This window comes from Centroberyx gerrardi, chromosome 5 (genome assembly GCF_048128805.1).
Source record: "Centroberyx gerrardi isolate f3 chromosome 5, fCenGer3.hap1.cur.20231027, whole genome shotgun sequence".
Taxonomy (NCBI): Eukaryota; Metazoa; Chordata; class Actinopteri; order Beryciformes; family Berycidae; genus Centroberyx; species Centroberyx gerrardi.
The window spans coordinates 30,229,421-30,249,609 of record NC_136001.1 but is presented as its reverse complement, the minus strand read 5'-3'; the positions used below and the strand labels follow the sequence as shown (position 1 = coordinate 30,249,609).

The following is a 20,189-nucleotide window of genomic DNA, read 5'->3' as shown; positions in this document are numbered from 1 at the left end:
TTTTTGTTTTTTTTTTATCTCAAAGAGGGAAACATCTTTATCTGCCCATCTTTTCATGTGATCCCTTCATATCTTCATCAGCAAGGCACAACCACTCACACTCAAACTAAACATGGATCCCCAACAAATCCTCCTACCTCCTTCAGCAGTAGATGACTGAGAAATGAATCAACTGTTTTGTAATCTTAAATATAGGTAGCTGAAATACTGCGTCCCTTATAGCATGAATATTGTATATAAATCACTTTTCCAATTACCACATCACCCGGAGGCCTTTAAATTACAGTTTTAAAGATGAGCGTGTTCATTTGAACCATGCAGCATATCCATTAGTAGTCAAAGCAACGGTACAATAGGTACGGACTGTCATGGCTTACCTCTGACAACCAAGTCAGCAGCAATGGAAATGCTGTCCACCTTGGTTTGCACAGCACACGTGTATTTCCCTGCATGCCTCAGCTGGATGTTTCGAATCATAATGTCTCCAGCCGAATGCTGCTGTCATTCAACACATGCACAACCACACACACATATACACACACACACACACACACACACACACACACACAGTTTCTATGAGCAACATGGTATGGTAAGCTATTGTAATTCAAGAACAATACTGACTTGCCAACCGCATGGGAACAAAAACAGCCGAACAGAAAGCCCATTCTCATCTACGTGTATCTGGAACAATAAATCCATCACTCCTCACACAGCCATTCTTTCCACATTCTAAAATGGATACAGTATATTGGGCAGCCAGCCAGCGCACTTACACTTAATCACTATAATTATAAATTTTTTGGGGGGAAAAGTACCTTGATTTTGGTTGTGGTATAGCCCTTTTCACTATTTCAGCTATGAAGAGTAGCCTAATGGCTAGTTCAATAGCTAGTTATTTCAAGGACCCTTTTATTCCATCGCTAATTGCAATTCCCACTCCTACAGTATCATTTAATCAGAGTAAAGCAGGTTTTGTAATAAAGTGGCCATGGCAAAAAGCTGTGGCACAATGGCACTGAGATTTCTATTTAGTGGCTGGTAGATGTGCAGCAATTTATTAGGCCGACGAGAGTGTAAATTACAGTAAGAGAAAAACACCAAAAGCAGACAGGAAAGACACATCTAATAAATTCTGATTAAACACATTTTTTCTTCTTTCTTTTAATTCAGAAAAAAAAAAAAAAAAAAAAAAAAAAAAAGCTAAGCCAGAGTATCACATGCTGAGATGTAAGCTTTGAGCCTTTTAAAGTATACAGTGGCTGAGTGAGACTGGTTGCAGGCTGTATATGTAAATTTAATTTTAAAATAAACCACAGGCAGCAATTTTCTGGCCATAAATAATACACTTGATACAAACATTCCCTCTGCACTGCGGCTGAATTTATTATGACCCCGCTAAAAGAAGAGAAGTATAATATTGATGTACCAATGAATCTTCAGTGTCACCCCCTGACCTTTATTCAATGGAATCTCTGAAGGGGTTGAAAAATCAATGTATTTTGATGGTGGATTTTTATGAGGGCACCGTGGCACAAATAAAATATGCAGTAAGCACTCCTCCACACACACTACAGTTAGGATTTGTCTTAATTATTCATTATGTATTCCAGGGCCTCTGACAAGCACGGTGTAAAAACTGTAGCAATACGGCGCCGCTGTCACGCCACGCCGGCTTGTTTATAAATGAGCGTGAAGAACCTTGCAACCGTCATGGACTTACCCCGCCCACTTTTTCAAAGTATCCGCCGTGGCTGCCGAAGTGGATGAGCTGCTCGTTGAAGAACCAGGTGAACTTGAGCTCCAGGGACGGGTCGTGGCTCACTTGGCAGGGCAGGACCACGCTCTCGCCCACGGTGACGTCCAGCGTGGAGGCCGGGGTGGTGATGGCGGTCGGCTCTGAAACACAGCACACGTTCGCACCCGTTGAAACGCGCCGTTCGGTTCCCCTTTTTCTCGGGCATTAAAATTCTGTACACAAAATGGCTTCGTAAAAGCCGAGCCCTTCCATCATCCTTATGGATATGTCAGGCTCAGTTAATAGAAGGATATACGGGACAAAGCACACAGCAAACTAGGGCGCAAAGCTACAGTAACTGGTATTAGTTTCGGGCCTGAGCTCGTCTCTGCGGGGACTGAGAGACTTGTCTCTCCCGCATCCGGAGGAGCCTCCATGTGTCACTGTCAGCTCAGCCTTGAGCCCGGAACTCCCCGATCAACCCCGAATTCCCAAAACGCACCACTAGGAACTAGAAACGCACCAATAGTAAACACCAGTGAGCACTTCTTCAAGTTGTCACTACTCCGCCTCTCGAGCCTCCGCATGCGGGGCATTACCATGGCATCGCATGGGAACGAGGCGACATCCCTTATCGCCACTCGTGTGTGAGCGGCGGGGGAGGAACGTAGGTAAAAGGGACGTGAGAGAGGCGAGATGAGAGGAAAACGAGGAGGCTTTGTTCTGGTGGTGCACGACGCCGGTCTCCCTCTTGGGGGTGCTGTGATTACTTGGTTGAAATTGCCACTCTGAGCACACAGACTAAATTAACCATGGCAAATGATCCCTGGACAGGCATAGATTCATGTAGAAAGTGCCGGCAGTGCAGTCTTCATCCAGAGTGAATTCGATACCTTCATTGTATTGGCCCCCTCCACCCCGCCTCCCTCTCCACACACACACACACACACACACACACACACACCGCCATGCACTCCCAATGTGATTTATCTAGTCGTTTTCTGATATCACGCCAGAGTGCTATCAGCTGGTAGGTTTTGTTATATACACAATGAAAGGGTGTCTGAAAGCCCCAATCCCCTATTGTTGAGGCTAAATGCTGAGCTACAGCGGCACAGTAAAAATGTCGTAATAGCACACAGTAGGCATTCAGGCGTCTGTGTCTGCTCTGTTTCTGGAGCCATTCAAGGCTTGCAGATAGGACACCAAGAGGCGCGTAGAAAGCAACAGCTGCACCTTGTAGCATCAGTACAGCATGGACGTAGAAAATCATCCCTCCGACAGTAAGAATCCATTTCCTTAGCGTAAAGAAACGCACTTCTTTTAAAAGTGCCAGGTCTATTTTGCATTTGTCTCTATCGTGAGACAGGTGATGAGAAGAGGAGAAGGTAGAAGAAACAAAAGAAAGACGGTTCAGGAAGGATCTAGAGGGAAATACGTAGGAACAGTCATTATCTCTGGATGCAACATACTGTAAACATGTATTGGCTTTATTATTACTCCAGTGGGGTCGGGTGCATTTGCCTCCTTTGTGCTGTGAGCTCCGCTCCATGCTGCATGCGATGCCTGGTCTCTCGCCGCCCCAAGGGATTCATTGTGACAATGACGATGGGAATATGCTCCCTTATTACCCTCCTCTATCATCATTTGTGACAGATTATATGGACAACCAAGGTTGGTTACACAACCCCACACTGGGCTCTTGAGCATAATTTGATTGATATCTATCTTGTATAATGCCTTGTTACCTACTGCCACTGTAAACGGGAGGATAGTAGCCCGCTCACTTAGCAGGGTCAATCAGAGGCAAGACAGAGAGCATGTTAGCGGGCTGACAGACTCTCCGGCACTTTGGGGATCGCTTCCAGGTTGGGTCAGCCGGTGTCGCTACATTACTGTTCTGTTCAGCTACCTAATGTGTTTGGGTCCTTTGATTTCTCCGCCTGAGAATGGCGTTTTAGAAGGCCAACTGCCTGATCTAAGTACACCGATACAATATATATATATATATATCTGTATAAGAAACCAGACATTTTTCAATTCGGGAAAAAAACAACGCTGAAACAAACAATAGTACGCTCAGGAATTTAATTGAGTGATGCTCTAGCTTTTATGATTGATACGTTTGCTTTTATGAACCCATTTACTTTAGCTTGTTCATTTCATAATCGCAGATTAATATAGCAAATTAATAAGAAATGGATAAATCTTTTTTTTTTGCAAAATGCAGCAAATGGTTGGACTTCTAGCCTTGAAACATGTCGATCAAAGTTTTACAAGAATCATAAGGCGATACCTCTATATTAGGGATGGGACGATATATCGAAATTATATATTATTGTATTGCAATACAAAAATGTGACAATACGTATCGTGGGGCAGAAAAATGAATGGTGATATTATCTCCATTTTATTCTGCTGTAGTAATCAAGAATGAGACGGCTTGCCCATCACAATTTCACAAACTCTCCATCCAAATTATATTATTTGCACTTTGTAATGACTTTTTTAAATTGTTTACATTCTATCAAGCCAATGCCATCGCTAGAAAGATCTGTGGCTCAGAAATAAACAGAATTCTGCACCGTCATAGTTTGTTGATGTTGAACTTGTATTTATTACATCGTATCGTGGTTTTATCGGATCGTGAACCGCATATCGCGCATAGGAATCGTATTGTGAGATAAGCCGATCATCCCATCCCTACTCTACTCTATATTCTAAGGAGAAGAAATAGAAGAAATCATGGAACCACCACACACAGCCGAACAGATAAGGTACTGACACCGGCTCAGAGTGGGGAGACATGGAAATTGGGTAACAATAAGATTGTCTTGGGCGACCAGAAAACGGAGCGGGCCAACGGTTACTAAATCACCCCTCTCCAAGGCGCGCTGACACGCCTCCCTCAGCCAGCCTCACCGCTCTCCCCACAAACTGCAGCCATCATGAATAATGCTCACACACCCCTACGGAGGACAAAGACAGGGGGGCTGACCCCCTGTAGAGAATCTCTCCCAGCTTTAATGGTCTAAGGTGGGGTGTGTAAGCGCGTGCTCTCCCCTGGTGTATATATTCTATAGTTTTTTTTTCACACAAGGCGAGTGATGTGAGCTTGAATAATGCATAGGGCAGCGCACTGAAGAGCCACGTGCCGTGTGGAACTGGGATTTTGAAGACGGTTTACCTGAGCAAAGCCCTCGCCCTCCAAACCCTTCAAGCCGAGACTCACGCGGCTGAACCGTAGGCATGCAGGTTCAAGAGAACACGAATTTCTCTGTGAAATGGTTTTTTCGCCGGTGGGTCGACGCCTTTGCCCATGGAGAAAATCTGCTGGCACGGGGTCAGGCCAAGTTTCAGTCCATCTAACTGAAGGTAAATTGCTGTAACGTCTTATGCAGTGCATTCCACGGTGCTGAAATGGCCCTTCAACCCTCAGTGTAATCCCTCAGACGATTTTGTAACTAACATGAGTGAGCATTTTGAGAAATCATTCTAATTTCTGTTTCCTTGTCTTTTAAATCAACCAACCAAAGAAGGACAGTTCAGGAGTCTCTCAAGGACAAACTTGAACAGATACAGGCAAGCTGCTCTCGACGCTGCATTCATATGCTCCGCAGTGGCACATCTGTAACAACCTGCTGTTGATCACTGACAGACGGTTGCTCATTATTTTTCTATACGGCTCTCAGAAATCACACAGTCATAGTCGCTCTCACATAGCTGCTCCCGCCGAACGCAGACGGGAGGCTTTTGTTAGAGAAATACCTCCCAGAAGTTGGTATGAAATTGGAATGCTTTTTCGAGGTCGGTTTCTTCCACCCAGCCTGGTGAAAGAGCAGCACGTAAATTGATGCCACAATTTATCTTCTGTCCTACAACTGCAAAAAAAAGGAAAAAAAAGGAAAAAATCACACCAGGGAAAGTGACAAAAGCAATGGCCGGTGCCACCTTGCTGGATTGAGTGTTAGGCTCATTGCGATAACCTGCTGAGCCCGGCGAATCTTTTTGTTAAAGCATTTTCATCACAACAAAGAACAGCAAATGGCCTTAAATACAATTGGAAACATGGTACCATTCATTCCTTTGGCTCTGCTGTTGCCGTCTGTGTAGCTCCATAACAAGGGCATGCAAATCCTTTGTCAGACAGCTAGAAGATGAACCGCCTCGACGCTCTGCAGAAGTGAACTCAGTCTGTTCTCAGAAGTTTTGAGTTCACTGACCATCTGTAATGATCAGAGGCGAGCCTAATTGCAACAGCTCATCTCCGGTGTAATCAAAATTCAGAGAGCACATCTATAATCAAGTGCAATTAATCTGCTAATATCCCCCCAGTGTTGGAATAATGGGGACATTAACAGAGCTCATCTGTTGTGACTGCTCCTCCGCTGTTTGCTAGGTGGCTCATTCACAGCAGGAGACAATGAATGCTTTTTGACAGGTATTTTTCAGTATTCATATCACCAAAGTCAATTTGAATAAACTACTGTCATCTCCCATAAGGGCTGCTCCCGCAACAGAAATCCCCCCCCCCCCCCCCCCCCCCAAGCTAAACAGGTTTCCAATCCGCCACGAAACAGCGCATGTAAATTACCCCATCCCATCTTCCAAACAATATCGATTGTGACAGAGAGGCACGAGATCATATACAGGAACATTTGTACATCAGCTGGAGAAAACAGCTTTCTGCGTGTGATGAGGGGGAAGGAAACCGGTGAGAGAGAATGTCAAATAAGACCCGTATTCCCTTTCGCAGGAATAATAACTGGATAACAGCGGCGTCTATTTATACCGAGAAGACATATGTGAGTGTGTTTCCTTGCAGCTTGATTGGAAAATCACATATAGGCCATCAGGCTGAACCTACAGTGAGAGCAGCAGGTTTCAGCCCCCCCACCGAATACACACACACACACACACACACACACACACACACACACACCTACTCACACACAGTGGCTGGGGGTTCTGAACCGTTTTCATTTCACAGTGTGTGATAAATGGGTAAAGGAGGCTGGCAGATTGTGGCAATACAGCGCTTTTCATTATGTCAAGAAGCGGAGCTCCATGTTTAAAATTTCACAGCAATTAACATACATGTGCAAAAACACATATACAGTCACATTTTACGCTGTTAATGTCTTCACTTCAGGTACGCAAAGGTATTTTTATGTTTTATTTTCACATGGTTTTTAGGGAATGACAGGGGCATGAATGGGAGTCGGAGTGAGGCATCAGCATAAATCAGTGGCAAGGTGCACTCTAAGCTCTCTCTCCACATCCTTGACTGCTGCTGACTTTCAAGCATTTATAATATATGAAATCTGTCCTTTATAATTCAACAGAAAAAGGAAACACGCCTTGATGGTGATTTACAGGAGACAGAGAGCCGGTACAGAGTTTTTCTTTTTTTTTTTTACATTTTCCTACTTTTCGTGACGTGTTTTTCTGGTGAAAAGAGAAGATAGATATATCACGTCCTTCTCGTTGCTATGCTCAGAATAAAGATTAACATTAAATCGATGCTTTTCAAAGTGTCCAGAAGAAAGTCAATTAGTCCAGGTTTCTATAGCAACTACATGACAAAATGGACAAAAAAATAATAGCCAAATGCTATTTTAGCAGATCACTGTTCTGTTGACACGGCATTTCAAAGGCTTTTACAGATTGCTAACTTGTAGAGGGAAGAAAATTAAATGGATTGAACCTTTGAACAAACATGACAGACTACTACAGAGCAGAAGCTTTGTCTTCCAGGCTCGATGAGAAAGCGCATTAAACTTTAGAGGCTGGGGAAAAACATATAGCATTTCTCATCACACTGCAGGGGAATCTAAAGGATCTTGGCACTGCTTTATCAGTTGCAACGTTTGACTCGGGTAGTTCAGCAAGGACTGCTCCACATCAGCATAGACAAACTATTAATGTGTGCGCCGTGTTCGTGGGGTTATGTGGTGGTATTGAACCTCGCTACTCGACTGAGGTAGGTGGATAAGGATAGATTCCGTGTGAATTTGTCTTGCGCGAACCTGCCCAGGGGGGTTTGTCACAATGTCTAAGAATATATACTCACTCGCTTGTGCTGAAACGAAAAGGAACGGCAGCTGTCTGACTTCGTCCGACGGATTGGACGCGAAGCTTTCCAATAATCTATTGAAATATACATGTAAATCGATACCAAACCTTTTGAAATATGAGGCATGAACTCCCCCCCCCCCCTTTCCTTTCTCCCGAAGGCAAATACAGTGAAGATCAATAACTATAAATCTGCAAAAGCCAGCCAACAAAGAAGGTCAAAGCGGAGAACAAGAAACAATAACACAAATGAACCGTGCAACCTCTGCGAAAAGGGGGGTCACAGTGAGGGTACAGTTCACCGAATATGTCAGCAAATCCCCCAGGAGCGAGAGAAGGTGAGAATACTATCCCCAGTGGAAATAGGACAGAAAAAACAGCAGTGTGCACAGAATAAAGCCGCCCGATGCACAGCACCTTATACCCAGCTCCCATTCATTTTTAATGAAGTATAATAAGTCACAGCAACAGAGCAGAAATGCAATCCCCAGCCCCCTCCTCCAGATGATCTAACAACACTGGGCCCTTTTTTTTTCCACACGGCATATCCTCTGACAGGACTGGCGGTACCGAACAGAGTTGAATGTTCTCCACACCTCTGTAAATAGACGGGCCAACGGGGGTGTCTCTGTCTCTCCAGTAATGACAGCACAGTGAAAAATCTCTGCTGTTCGTGACTTATCAAAAGACAGAGAGGTGGAGGTGGTTGGATGCAACAAAAACGCGCGTCCTTCTTCCCCGTGTTGTTCATTTTTTATTTACCAAGGCGAACACTCAAGGACTGGAATGAAATATCAAGCAACTCTGCGTACCGCCGGAGTGAAAAAAAACATGCGTCAGACGAAGATGTCCGACACCAATATATCGGTCAAGGCTCCTACTGATCAAGCAGCAGAGGAGACGGAGATGAAATGTAAAGAGGGAATACCTTTAACTGTGACGCTTCCGGAGCTGCTCGCCACACCAAACTGGTTCCTCGCCACGCAGGTGTAGAGGCCTGCGTCTGATTTGGTTGCGTTCCATATCCGAAGGTTACCGCTGTCCAGAATGGAAACCCTGTGGTTAGAAGAACACAAACACTGTATTATAAGAATCATATAAATTAGTGCCATGACATTAGCCGACAAACACTGCCATGCATACATTGTGAAAATGTAGCTACTGTATGTGGCTTCGGGACATGACAGCAATGATAAGTGAATAATATAGAGCTGAGAACATTTCTCAGTATTCCTAATTAAGTTCTGCTTCTTTGCAGATGACAAAGATGAGAAATAGTATATTTTTTTAGGGGTGATTAATTCCCCACATGACTTCAAGATATCTAGGACAACAGTGGCTCCGTGCCCTTTACACAATGGCCACTAGTGCTTCAAAAAGGTCAAAAGGCCTTAACAAAACTTGACATTTTCTAAATAACAAGCAAAAATGGAAATTGTGCCCTTGAAAGCAAGGTACTGTGGGAAATCAAGGGTGGACCAACTCATCAAAGCATGCTGAATTTTAATTATCTGAAATGCTCTGCTGAATCTGCAAACTGTAAATATGAAAAGGCCTCGGCCTGATTGCGAGGGGGAAAATGATGTGTGGCCAATAAATTGCTCTGTTCACCTAAGAGCCGCGCGCCATCAAAGTCAGAGCAAAGCAAACGGATTCATCCACTGCACTGTTTGGACTTGAGGCAGCTAGGAAATTAACAAAAGGGGACAGTTATTTTTCTTTAATGATGGTTCTTCGGTAATGTGGACAAAGGTGCACGTCACACACACTCACACACACACACAGTCACACAAATTTTGGCCTTATACTCTACTCTCTCTGTGCACATAACTTCATTTGTTTCTTTGTTGTTTTTAACTGTTTAACACTAGACAGCCAAGCACTAATCAGTTGACGGCTGTTTTGTTTCAGAATTGAAATATCTCTGCTTTTAAGGTTTATAAAGTGTCTCTATGACTTTTCCTCAACCCCCTTTTTGTACAACCCAGTGTTGTCAGATTTTCAAAATCACACAAGAAGGTAGTAATTATATTTACTTCCCTTCAGTTGACGGCTTGTTAGACCCTAAAAATCCACTCCTCTTTCTAGTGTTAATTATTCTTCCTCTGCAAAAGCACTCTGTTACAAACCTGTTTTGTTAAAAGTAACACTGACTTAACTTGATCTGGTTATCTTGACTTGGTACAATGACTTCATGTGGTGAAACCTGCTTTTAACTGATAGTACTTGTAATTGATACACACGGCTTTTGCATTTAGATATCAACTTTTAAACCACACTGGAGCCTGCAACACAAACATAGTCACCACTAACGCTCCTGTAACTGTGTCTACTGTACTTCTAACAGCATGTAGGGACTCACCACTGGGCTGAGACATGGAGCGGTGAAATTCACTGTTTTCAGTGTAGCAGCTGACCAGTGCTAACTAGCTGTCATTGCTGCGCTGGAATAAATAATTGTATTAATTCACGTAGGATCCAAATTGGAAGCAGCGGACCATGTGCATAAACATGTCAGCTTTCTGGATTGATGCCGCTCAACCCTCCAATCGGTTACTATCCTCTGACTCATTCAAGACTGCTGTTGGACGGGTAAAGCCAGTGGATCATGCTGGCAGGCGTGAGCTCAAGGGTTTGAGACAGGGAAGAGTTTATTAGCCTTTGTAGTTAGCAGTCTGAATGACACTTGTTTGTTGGACACATGGTGGGAACCAGCTCATCAGCTTTCACTGTTGTCAGGTGCGCAGCGAGTTTTCTTGTTTGCATGAATGGCACATTTAACACGTCGTTGCGGATGTGCGGGTGTAATTTGGTCGACGTGGTGCGATTATAAGTTAAAGCATCCCCGCTTCGCCATGTATAATAGATTCGACTTCCATAGCCGCATGGTGCTGGTGAGTGGGGTTCATGGTTTGAGTCAGGCCGGGGGCAAGTGCTGAATGCAAAGTACCACCAGTGACCATCGGTTACACAAGGTGCACACTGCACTGTGGGATGCAGCCAGAGGATTTAATGAAACCACACCTGGAGGCTGATATATGTCAAGCACATGGCCCATTTAATGGGACAACAAATACCACTGACCACATCTCAGAGCAGTGTCAGCAAAATTACATCAACTACTACACAGTAAATGGTATTGCTATGGTGCTATGTGAATATTTCTAATACTACTAATATTTGTCTGATGACTCAAATTATCTTAAGGGAAACGTGAACTAAACCTAATAGTTCTGCATAATAGTGAGTGTCTACCACAGACACATCTATTATCAATTAACTAGCAGCACTTCTGCTAGCACAGTCATGGGTGAGAACAAATGGGCCGGGGTATTGTCTTAACTAGAACAAGCTCTGACCTAATTCAAGACAACCAGCGCAAGGCTCACAGCAATACCTCAATATAACTAAATACCTGCATTTGTGCACTGTGCTTTGTATATCCACAATCCCCTTATCCTCAGGGACAAAAGCCCTATCATGTGACTTGTGCACCATGCATCTTGTAAGAAGAGGCTCTGTGGAGTGTACAAGTGGTGCGGTGTAAGAACACAATGGTGCTTACAGGGAGTTAAATCCTCTCTAGCCCTCCTGGTGGAGCCAAGACCATTCCTGGTCATTCACCGCTTATTCTACCTTCTGTAGCTTTATATGAAGACCGGGGAGGTATTTCCCCCTCGCTGACATTCCAGAAAGAGAAATGGACTGGCTGCCTGCATAAAGTATTTGTCATTTGAGTCTGAAGCTAATGGAAGAGCGGCCGAGGTCAAATGGAAGTCAACGAAGGCGCAGCGGGGCTGAATAAGAGAGCGAGGCCTACTATTAACACGTTTCAGTTTTGCTCCTGCCTTCTCTCGTCTCTGCCGCGGCACCAGACAACATGTCTGCACATTCTGCCCATTATCTCAGGAGACATTTCCCACCTCTATCCCGAGAGAAGGCAGCGGAGGAGTAGGTATCAATAATTCACAGGTGAGATGAACACAAGTGCCACTCTTTTCATCCCAGCCTCACACAAGTTTAATGGCCACAGCAATAATTCTCCAAAGAGGAGGCGATTATTTTGAACATGGCGAGATGGCCGAATGCACTCGTGTAATCCTAAAAACACAGGTGTATTTTGGGCGAGATCAAGCCTCCCAGAGAAGGGGCCGCGCGGTGTTGATCTCCCCTGGTCTGTGACAAGATGAAAGAGACAAATAACATCAGTCACTGAGCAGCTATCACGGGCACTGTGAAGTGGAAATCGCAGGAAAGAGCCTGGTCCAAAATAAAAGCCTGTTTTTTTGTTATTTCCTTACATTCTCTTTGAGACACTGTTAACAGACGTAGGCATTGCTTTTTGTTAGCTTCCTCGCAATCAAAAGCCACTTGAAAGGTTTGTTTTGATCTTCGATTCAGACATATTTCGTCTTTGATCTGCTTGATAAATTCTACATTGTAAGAGGAAACTGTCACATCCCCAATAATGAGTCACCAAAAAGGAAAGAAAATTGCGTGTTGTGAGCAGCTTTGAACTAACGTGCGGGTCTGGAGCGTGGAGCGAGTTTATACCAATTGATGGCAGTGGTGGCGGCGGCGGCGGTGGCGGCAGCGGCCTCACGCTCAAACGTTGAAACCGCGTTAGTTCACATTCTACACAAACACACTAACTGGCTAATGCCATCTCAGAATAAGTGTGTGCTCCTAAAAATTCAAAATGCAAACAATATGCGTAATCACAGATCATACCGTGATTTGAGAGTGCCATTAGTAAACACATCCATTCACGAGTACAGTACCGACTCCGAGGCGCTCCGAGGCTGATTGGTAGCGTGACTGCGGGGTGTGGGCCTGTATGCATCTCTACTTAATTAACAGGGTAAATAAAACAGGATTGTGAAAATAGGGGTTAAGATTCTATCAGTGGGATTACTCAGCCATGAGGCCACAGGAAGAGAGACAGCCACAAGCTTACGGTGATTTCACCCAATAATTAGCCTCAGCTAAGGCCTTCTGTACACAAAGAGTATTGCCTCACTGCACACACCTTGTTCAGCCCACCGCTGCAGCCATTCACTTCCAAATGCAGGTTAACTAAATACTCCAAGCGAATGAAAAAGGCACTTCAGGGGTTGCGTTTGATATCGTGCGCTTGGCGGTGTGCGCGGCCACCACTGTAAGCTTACAGATAAGGCAAGGTGTGCATGTGTTACTATTTCTGATCCGCGCCGACCATCATCGACCTACCTGCAGGTGGTGTTTCTAATCATAATTGTATCAAAACGTCAGTGTTGCTAACAGCGCTGGAGGGAAGAGGCTATAATGTGGCGTCTATGGGGGGGGGGGGAGGCGAGGTCACCATATCCTCTGAGCCGGGACAAGAGGCGGGACCTAACTTCAGGTGTTGATCTATGCTCTTGACTGCTTTAAAAACCCTGAAGTGCGTAGGGGGGGAGGGGGGGGACGTCGGAGATAAATTGAAAGGCTGTCTCTCCAAAGGTTCCCCACAGTGCGCCGCGTCGCAGAGAAACGGCCTTGTCAGCGGCATAAATCAAGCCCAGCTGTGCGGCGTGGACCCCGGACGCTAAAACCTGGGCGAGCGCGATGCAAATGCGGTACGACTTCTCAGACGTCTAGTTAATGCAGCATCATGACAAAACTAATGTGCGCTCCACTTTCTTGTGAAGTCGTCAACATCAAGGTTAACAGTCAATTAGAGACCACAATAACAGGTGTGCGCTCGGTTTTTTTGTTCGCTCCGTCAACAAAGGGATTGGCTGACGCTGGTGGAACAGGGACACCTGGGCATTTACTTTTGACAATTCTCCGATATAGCTGTAATTGATATTGATTTTCGCCGTGCCCAGACCGGTGCCAATGACTCTCACCTTGTCACACGGATCATTAGCCGCAGCAAATGATCGCAGCATTATGCCCCTATGATAGGAGATGATTAACTTTGAGGTGATTTTACATGTAAAGTGGTGTGCGACCAGATTTAAACGCCATGATGGTGTCAGCCAAATCCCTTACTGTATGAAGCTTACTGTATGAAGGTAACTCTGCTGCATATTAATGACTTTAAGCATAATTTCCCCATCATTTTCCATCATACCGACCGATTCTGACCAAATCTATAACTGCTTTGTTATAGAGCTGCTTGTGTCTTGCTTAGCTGTGGGCGCAGCTCTCCAATACAGTCCTATAGGGTCATTGGCTACTCCAAAACCCCAAAACTACCCAAAGCATGTTATGACACTCACTCTGTAATGAGACATGCATATATTTAATTTTCAATTCATCCAACCAACTTTCACTATTTATTTTGCATTACTTTGTAGACAAGAAGCTGGCCACCAAAGAGTAAATAAGAACGTGTTAAAGCAATGGCTGAGGTAGTATTAAAAACTGTATGAGACAGGCTTGACTTTAGATCATGTTTGCTTACATCTCACATGCTTACATGTCTCACTACAGAGTGAGCAATCAATGTATTGAAAAAGACATGCTCTGGGGTTGATTTTGGGAGTGTCCATCGGCCTTATAGGACTGTACTGGAGAGCTGCACGCTCTGGCAAGCAAGATGTAGGTAGCTCTACAGTGAGGCAATGGACCAGGTTTTGGTCCGAATCGATCGGTATGATGGAATAAGATGGGGGAAAAAGGGTACAGGTTGAAAAAGGGACAGGAGTTATGCTTTAAATGTGCCAGTGACTCGAGGCTCAGCCTGATCCAGTTAAATGAATATTGCCTAGTAACAGAAAAAGAGCACAAATTAACCCCTCTATGTTAAAAGTCCCAACCAATCTTTATGCAGTAAGAAAGCACTGTACCTTGCCAACAATTACCACCAGTCGTCTTTAAAATGCCCGCTTGATGGGGATCTTTTGGAGGCGTCAATCAAAGCTCAACAATATAACAAGTGCCTTTGTGGCCACCGGTGCAGGGAGCTCTTGCTTTAAGACTGAGCAATGATAAAGAATGATTGACACTAAATAAGCACTCATTCTCCCAGTCTCAACAGAAGCATGCTCTGCAACTGGAAAGCGCGGCATGCCTTTTTTTCTATTCGGTTACATTAACAGTGGAGTGAGTTGCAGGCAATACTTGAAATGACATTTCCTTTTGCTTCACTGTGTGTTGACACTTGTCTCCAGGGCACTGGGTAGCATTAAAGCTTCTATGGCAATACTGTGCTTTATAAAAACATGGCCAGGGGACAGGGGTGCGAGGCTGTAACGCCAAGTATTAATCTCTTACTCTATGAAATGAATGCACACTACTGCTACCACTTCAGTATGTATTACCATAATGTAAGCAGAGAAATGACAAGTGTTTCCCCATAGCCTTAATAGGTAGGACGAATTTTGTTTTTTTCTTTCTTTTCTTGTATTTTCTTTTCTGATAAATGCAGCATACGCACTGAACACTTCTTGTTATATAACAGTAATAATACTAGCAGCGGTAGGTTATGCCATTTGAATATTGGATGCTCCAGTTGTGCAATTGGCCACTAGATTTATTTTCTAAATAACAGGAAAGCCGTCATATTCGTAATATTGAGATAAATGAAATTAAATATAAATCCCATTTTAGTATCTAGGCTCACTAAAACAATAACAGGAAAAAACTGCTCAGTCTCACCTAATGTCTGCAGGCATGAAGACTGTTAGCTTGTTATCAGGGCATATAACGACGCAACACAATGTGGAAACACACACACACACACACCCACAATCACACAATCACACATTCTACTGTCTAAGGACTTCTGTACAAATGAACCTCCTTGAAATAAATGTTGTGTGGAGTGTGCATTTTTTACAGGAAGCTGTCTTAATGAAGCAGGCTGATTGAGAATGTCTTAATTCCCGCCTGTGGAACATGATGTGATTGTGTTGGTAATTGCATTGCGAGGAGAGGGAGTTTATCGGCCCGGGCCGCAGAGGGGCTCGTGTATGTACTTCTAGAGGATTCCTTTAATCACAAATTGCTCTCCTGGTTTATTCCCTTCCAGAGATATTCATCTCTTCCTCGTGTGCTGAGGTATCCCTTCAGGAATAAAGAGCACACACATGTTCCAGAGGAAATTGTCAGAGGAACCAAGATGGATTACTCATGCTGCGCTGGCGGATTCTCGCTTTGAAAAATGATATCAGCCACAGTCTTCCAGATAAAAATAATCCCGGCGAGCAGTACATGGGATGCAGACGGGTAAAGAGGGTTCTGACCTAATCTCAGCAAACATCTTGGAATTCACTTTTGCTCTGGTCTGAGATTTATTTAGGTTTAGTCTGTCAACCCTATGTTCTTCACAGAAACATTCCCAAAAAAAAAAGAAAAAATGTATCATTTAGGAAATGGTGCAGTCATTGGAAATTCATGCTACTGCATGATTCTTAAAAACTTCAAACTCTTAATGGTTCAAAGCATATACTTGCGTAGGAGGCATGATCATAATGTCTGGAAGGTAAATTTTGCTTTGACACATCAGAATCAATTAATGCCCATAATCATGACTGAACAGCAAATGCCAATACTCCAATACTTTGCCTGCTAATGATGTATTGTTCAACATAGATTGTGGCCAGTAGCCAAAATGATTTCATTCATTTCATTTCATTCAAGGATTTCAGGCATGTAAGCAGTTCTGAAAGACAAGTTTCCATTTAGGAATAATTATCATCAAGGCTACTCTGTCTCTCTTTCCCTGTCTCTCTCTCTCTCTCTCTCTCTTACATCCTCTGCATGCTTACGTAGATTGGAGATTTACTTACACAAACATTTCTTGGATGAGGAGCTGCTCTGGAGGCAGAAAAAAATCTCATTGTTTGAATTAAACCTTAGTGGGCGGAGCCAAAGAACCACAGTATTTCTGGCTATGCAATGTTAGACTGAAGCCCAGTGAAAACGACAAGAGGTAAGAGAGGAGGAAGCTCATATTATTAAGCCCAGTGTTCTGGTACTTACTCAAATACAATATAGTCATACTAAGTTCTCTAAGCTAGCTAGTTAGCCTAGCTGATGTTCCAGGTTGAAAGTACTCTGCAGCTGTAGCTATCTAGGTAAGCTAGCCTGCTGACCTTCCAAGATGACATCGTCATGACTGAATGTAAAAAGAAGTCTTTGCCATTCATGCTTACATATATTCATACTTTGATAAGAGTTCTGTCTTTACCATTCAAGTCTGCCAGGTAGCTAGCTTGAAGTGTGAAAACTGCAGTTCTTTGGCTCCGCCCATTGAGGCTTAACTCAACCAATACGATTATTTTTGCCTCCAGAGCAGCTCTGGCTCAGAGAAATGTTTGGATAAATAAAACTCTAATCTGCCATGTGGATGTGTGTGTGCTAGCAGGCACCTCTGAACATAGTGTGGGGTGTTGTCTGGCGCTGCCAGGATCCCTCAGCAAAGCACTAATCCTCGGCTTGCTCCCATTCTCAGGCGAGGGGACCGTTCTCCTTCATGTGGCTTTTTAGCTACTGCCAGGGTGGAGAGGTGTAGGCTAAGACAAAATGAAAAGTACCAGTCAGCTGGTCACAGCAGCCTTGTCAGTAAACCTCTCCTCAAGGCAAGGTAATGAAAAAAGTCCTTATGGGCACATAAGCTCTCAGTATTCAGGCCTGGCGCCGCACACCGCCGCCGACCTCCACGGAGAGTCAGAACTCCACTTCACAAGCAGATGTTCAATTACAGGCAAATGAGGAAATTAGAGATTTGATGAGAAAAAATGTGAAGTGACATTTAAACATGATAAACAATGTTTTTTAATAAGCATAACAGCGTGCGGCCTGAGAACGAGGGAACCGAAATGGCTGTACTGGGCCGTCCATTCACACAGATCATTTAATCACCTCCTTTATTAATACACCTGTTTCCATACAGCGCTGATTAATTCCAGGACTTCATAAAATTAAGCCCAGAGGCATTTGACGAGACTCTTATTAAAATCTCCATGAAACAGAACGGTGTGACACAAAGGCGTCATGGAAAGATAGCAAGATTTGCGATAAGTAAATTAATACAAAGTTAGCTGCTCTGCCTCTTCCGCGGTTTTGGCTTTCTCCTGACACTGATTCTTTCTGGAGTGCGTCTGGCGGAGCAGATGGGCCTATAAATGGAGATCACTCTGCGAGACATCTCTTCATTTACGTGACGGCCATGCTTATTTGCTCTGCCAATGCGGGAGGGATATATAATATGCAGGAGGGATACTGTACCGATGGGTCATAACCAGGGAATCTGGCCAATCCAGCCACAGCAAATGTTGCTCTCTCTTCAGACTAATAGACTAATAAACATCCAGGCCACACACAGATTCTCCCTCTGTGCCTTCTCCACTTTTGCCGGCTGATCCACTCAAAAGCTTGTCACGGTGAGCCCGGACCTGCTGCTTAGACGTTAACAGACACCACTTAAAGCTAAAAACACACCTAGCGGATCATTCAAAACTGCTCAAGGCAAGAAATGAGTCAGAGAACATCTTAGACTGCGATGGTAATTTTTTATGCTCACTGATTCATGCGGCAGACGTTCTCGGAGAGTGTGTCAATAGTTTGGCAAAACTAAAAAGGATGCTTAAAGACGCCTTGAAGTGTAAATCTGAGCTCAATTCGTGACAAGTGGCTCGTAGAAAAGAAATGTGGGCAGGAGTTTTGTGGATTGATCGGTGGATACAGCATGTGCATGTTTTCAGTGATGATACTTAAAGATGGTAACTAATTACCTATGACTGAAACAATAAAGATATATCACTTCTCGATACCTGTGGGCTGTCAAGCTTCAAGAATTCTACAAGTCTACAAATGTCTGTTCTTTATTGAGCATTGTCTACCTGATAAAAGGAAGTAAACATTGTATTATTATGAAAATGCAATGAAAACTATGAATTTTCACACCTTAGCTGTGAATTTTCACCTCCTACAATCCTCCCACATTAAGAACTAGAGAGTTCCCAAAAGGTCTACTCTCACACTTTCAGAAATTACCCAAAAACAAATTATATTATTACTATTATTTTTTGTTCAAACTAATGGATTAGTCTCCTTTTGATTACCCTATTAACTGCAAAGAAAACTTGATATATGCTCACACAGATTCTTATTCCTTAATGTCAAAAAAATTAGATTAATGTAAATGAGTTGTATGCTATTCAAAGATTAACAGGACTGTTACCATCTAAGGAATCATTCAAAATTAAATTTGGCTCAATCTAGTGGTCATGAATTGAATTACGGAGGGAGGGAGGGAGGAGGGGGGGCTTCTTGCCTTGGGCTACCCTACATCATTGCCACACAGAAATAGAGTTTAGCTCCAACCCAGAAGCAAGAAGAAGGAAAGAAAGGCATTTTAGTGGTTCAAGATATGTGGATTTCACCGGTCTGGTGAAATCAGCATGTGTTATGGAGGACAAAGCAAAGATTTTGAATTTACCGACAGAATATGGGAAAAGTTATGACAAGAATATACGACTTTTAACATTGGCGTTAAAGGGGGAGACTTCTGACGCGGCGTCTCGCTTCCCCTTCTTTCCAGCAGCATCCTTCCTCTCTGTGTCTTTCTCTGCGCCGTGGGACTGCACAGAATCTGTACTTTGAAAGCGCTAATCTGGGGTAAAAAGGAACTGATAAAACTTTGAACAGATGTTACCTTGGAAACAAGCCTCCTGTACTCACCTTGTTCAAAGATGTCACTCAAACGGTTACACGCCCAAGTGCAGCGTAACTAGTGCAGCAGACACAAGTGCAGCTAACACTATTTCAGTAGGCGCTTAACGGTTCCAAATAGTAGTTTTTGGGTCGCAATCATGGGGGAAACACTTATGGTGCTATATAGAAACCATTTATGAGATGCTATGTTGAACATTTTACAGCTTTTTAAATGCTAAAAGACTTGCCAAGTTCAAGGGTTGGAAACTAGGTTGTGAGAAGTTAACCTTTGACACATTGCAATGTTACGTCTTTGGGTGCATTAAAGTTAAGAACCATCAAAAAACACTGAAGAACCATAGGAGATGCCGGTAGAACAAATTATTATTTTACCTTAAAGAACCATCATCACTATTTGGGGTTTTATATAGAGGTGTCACAGAACCACTTGGTTCTCAATGTAATGATTTGCTCTACATGGAAACACTTCATGGTGGTTGGTCAAACAGCAGTAAAAAAAAAAGCGGTAATCCTTTAAATTACAGGCCATTAATTACATAGTAATGCCTGGAAATAACTAAGTAATATCCAATTAAAATAGATCTAATAAGTAGTTATAGCATTAGAATGACTAGAATGACTGGTTTCTGTTGTTTTCTGTTATTTGAGTATGTTTTTTCTAAATTATAGAATGTATTATTGTATGTATTCTACGTAATAAGCAAATGAAAACCTAATGAAAAAACAT

At 43.4% G+C, this 20,189-nt stretch overlaps 1 protein-coding gene across 1 annotated transcript in view; it reads right to left on the bottom strand.

The window, feature by feature from the left end:
- Positions 1 to 20,189, bottom strand: part of cntn4 (contactin 4) — an 81,704-nt gene that overhangs the window by 6,556 nt on the left and 54,959 nt on the right. Inside the window, exons 11-13 of the mRNA XM_071919939.2 lie at positions 8,742 to 8,869; positions 1,724 to 1,899; positions 378 to 498 (exon numbers count right to left, since the gene is read on the bottom strand). Coding sequence (XP_071776040.1) covers positions 378 to 498; positions 1,724 to 1,899; positions 8,742 to 8,869 — 425 coding nt within the window. The remainder of the gene's footprint in view (positions 1 to 377; positions 499 to 1,723; positions 1,900 to 8,741; positions 8,870 to 20,189) is intronic.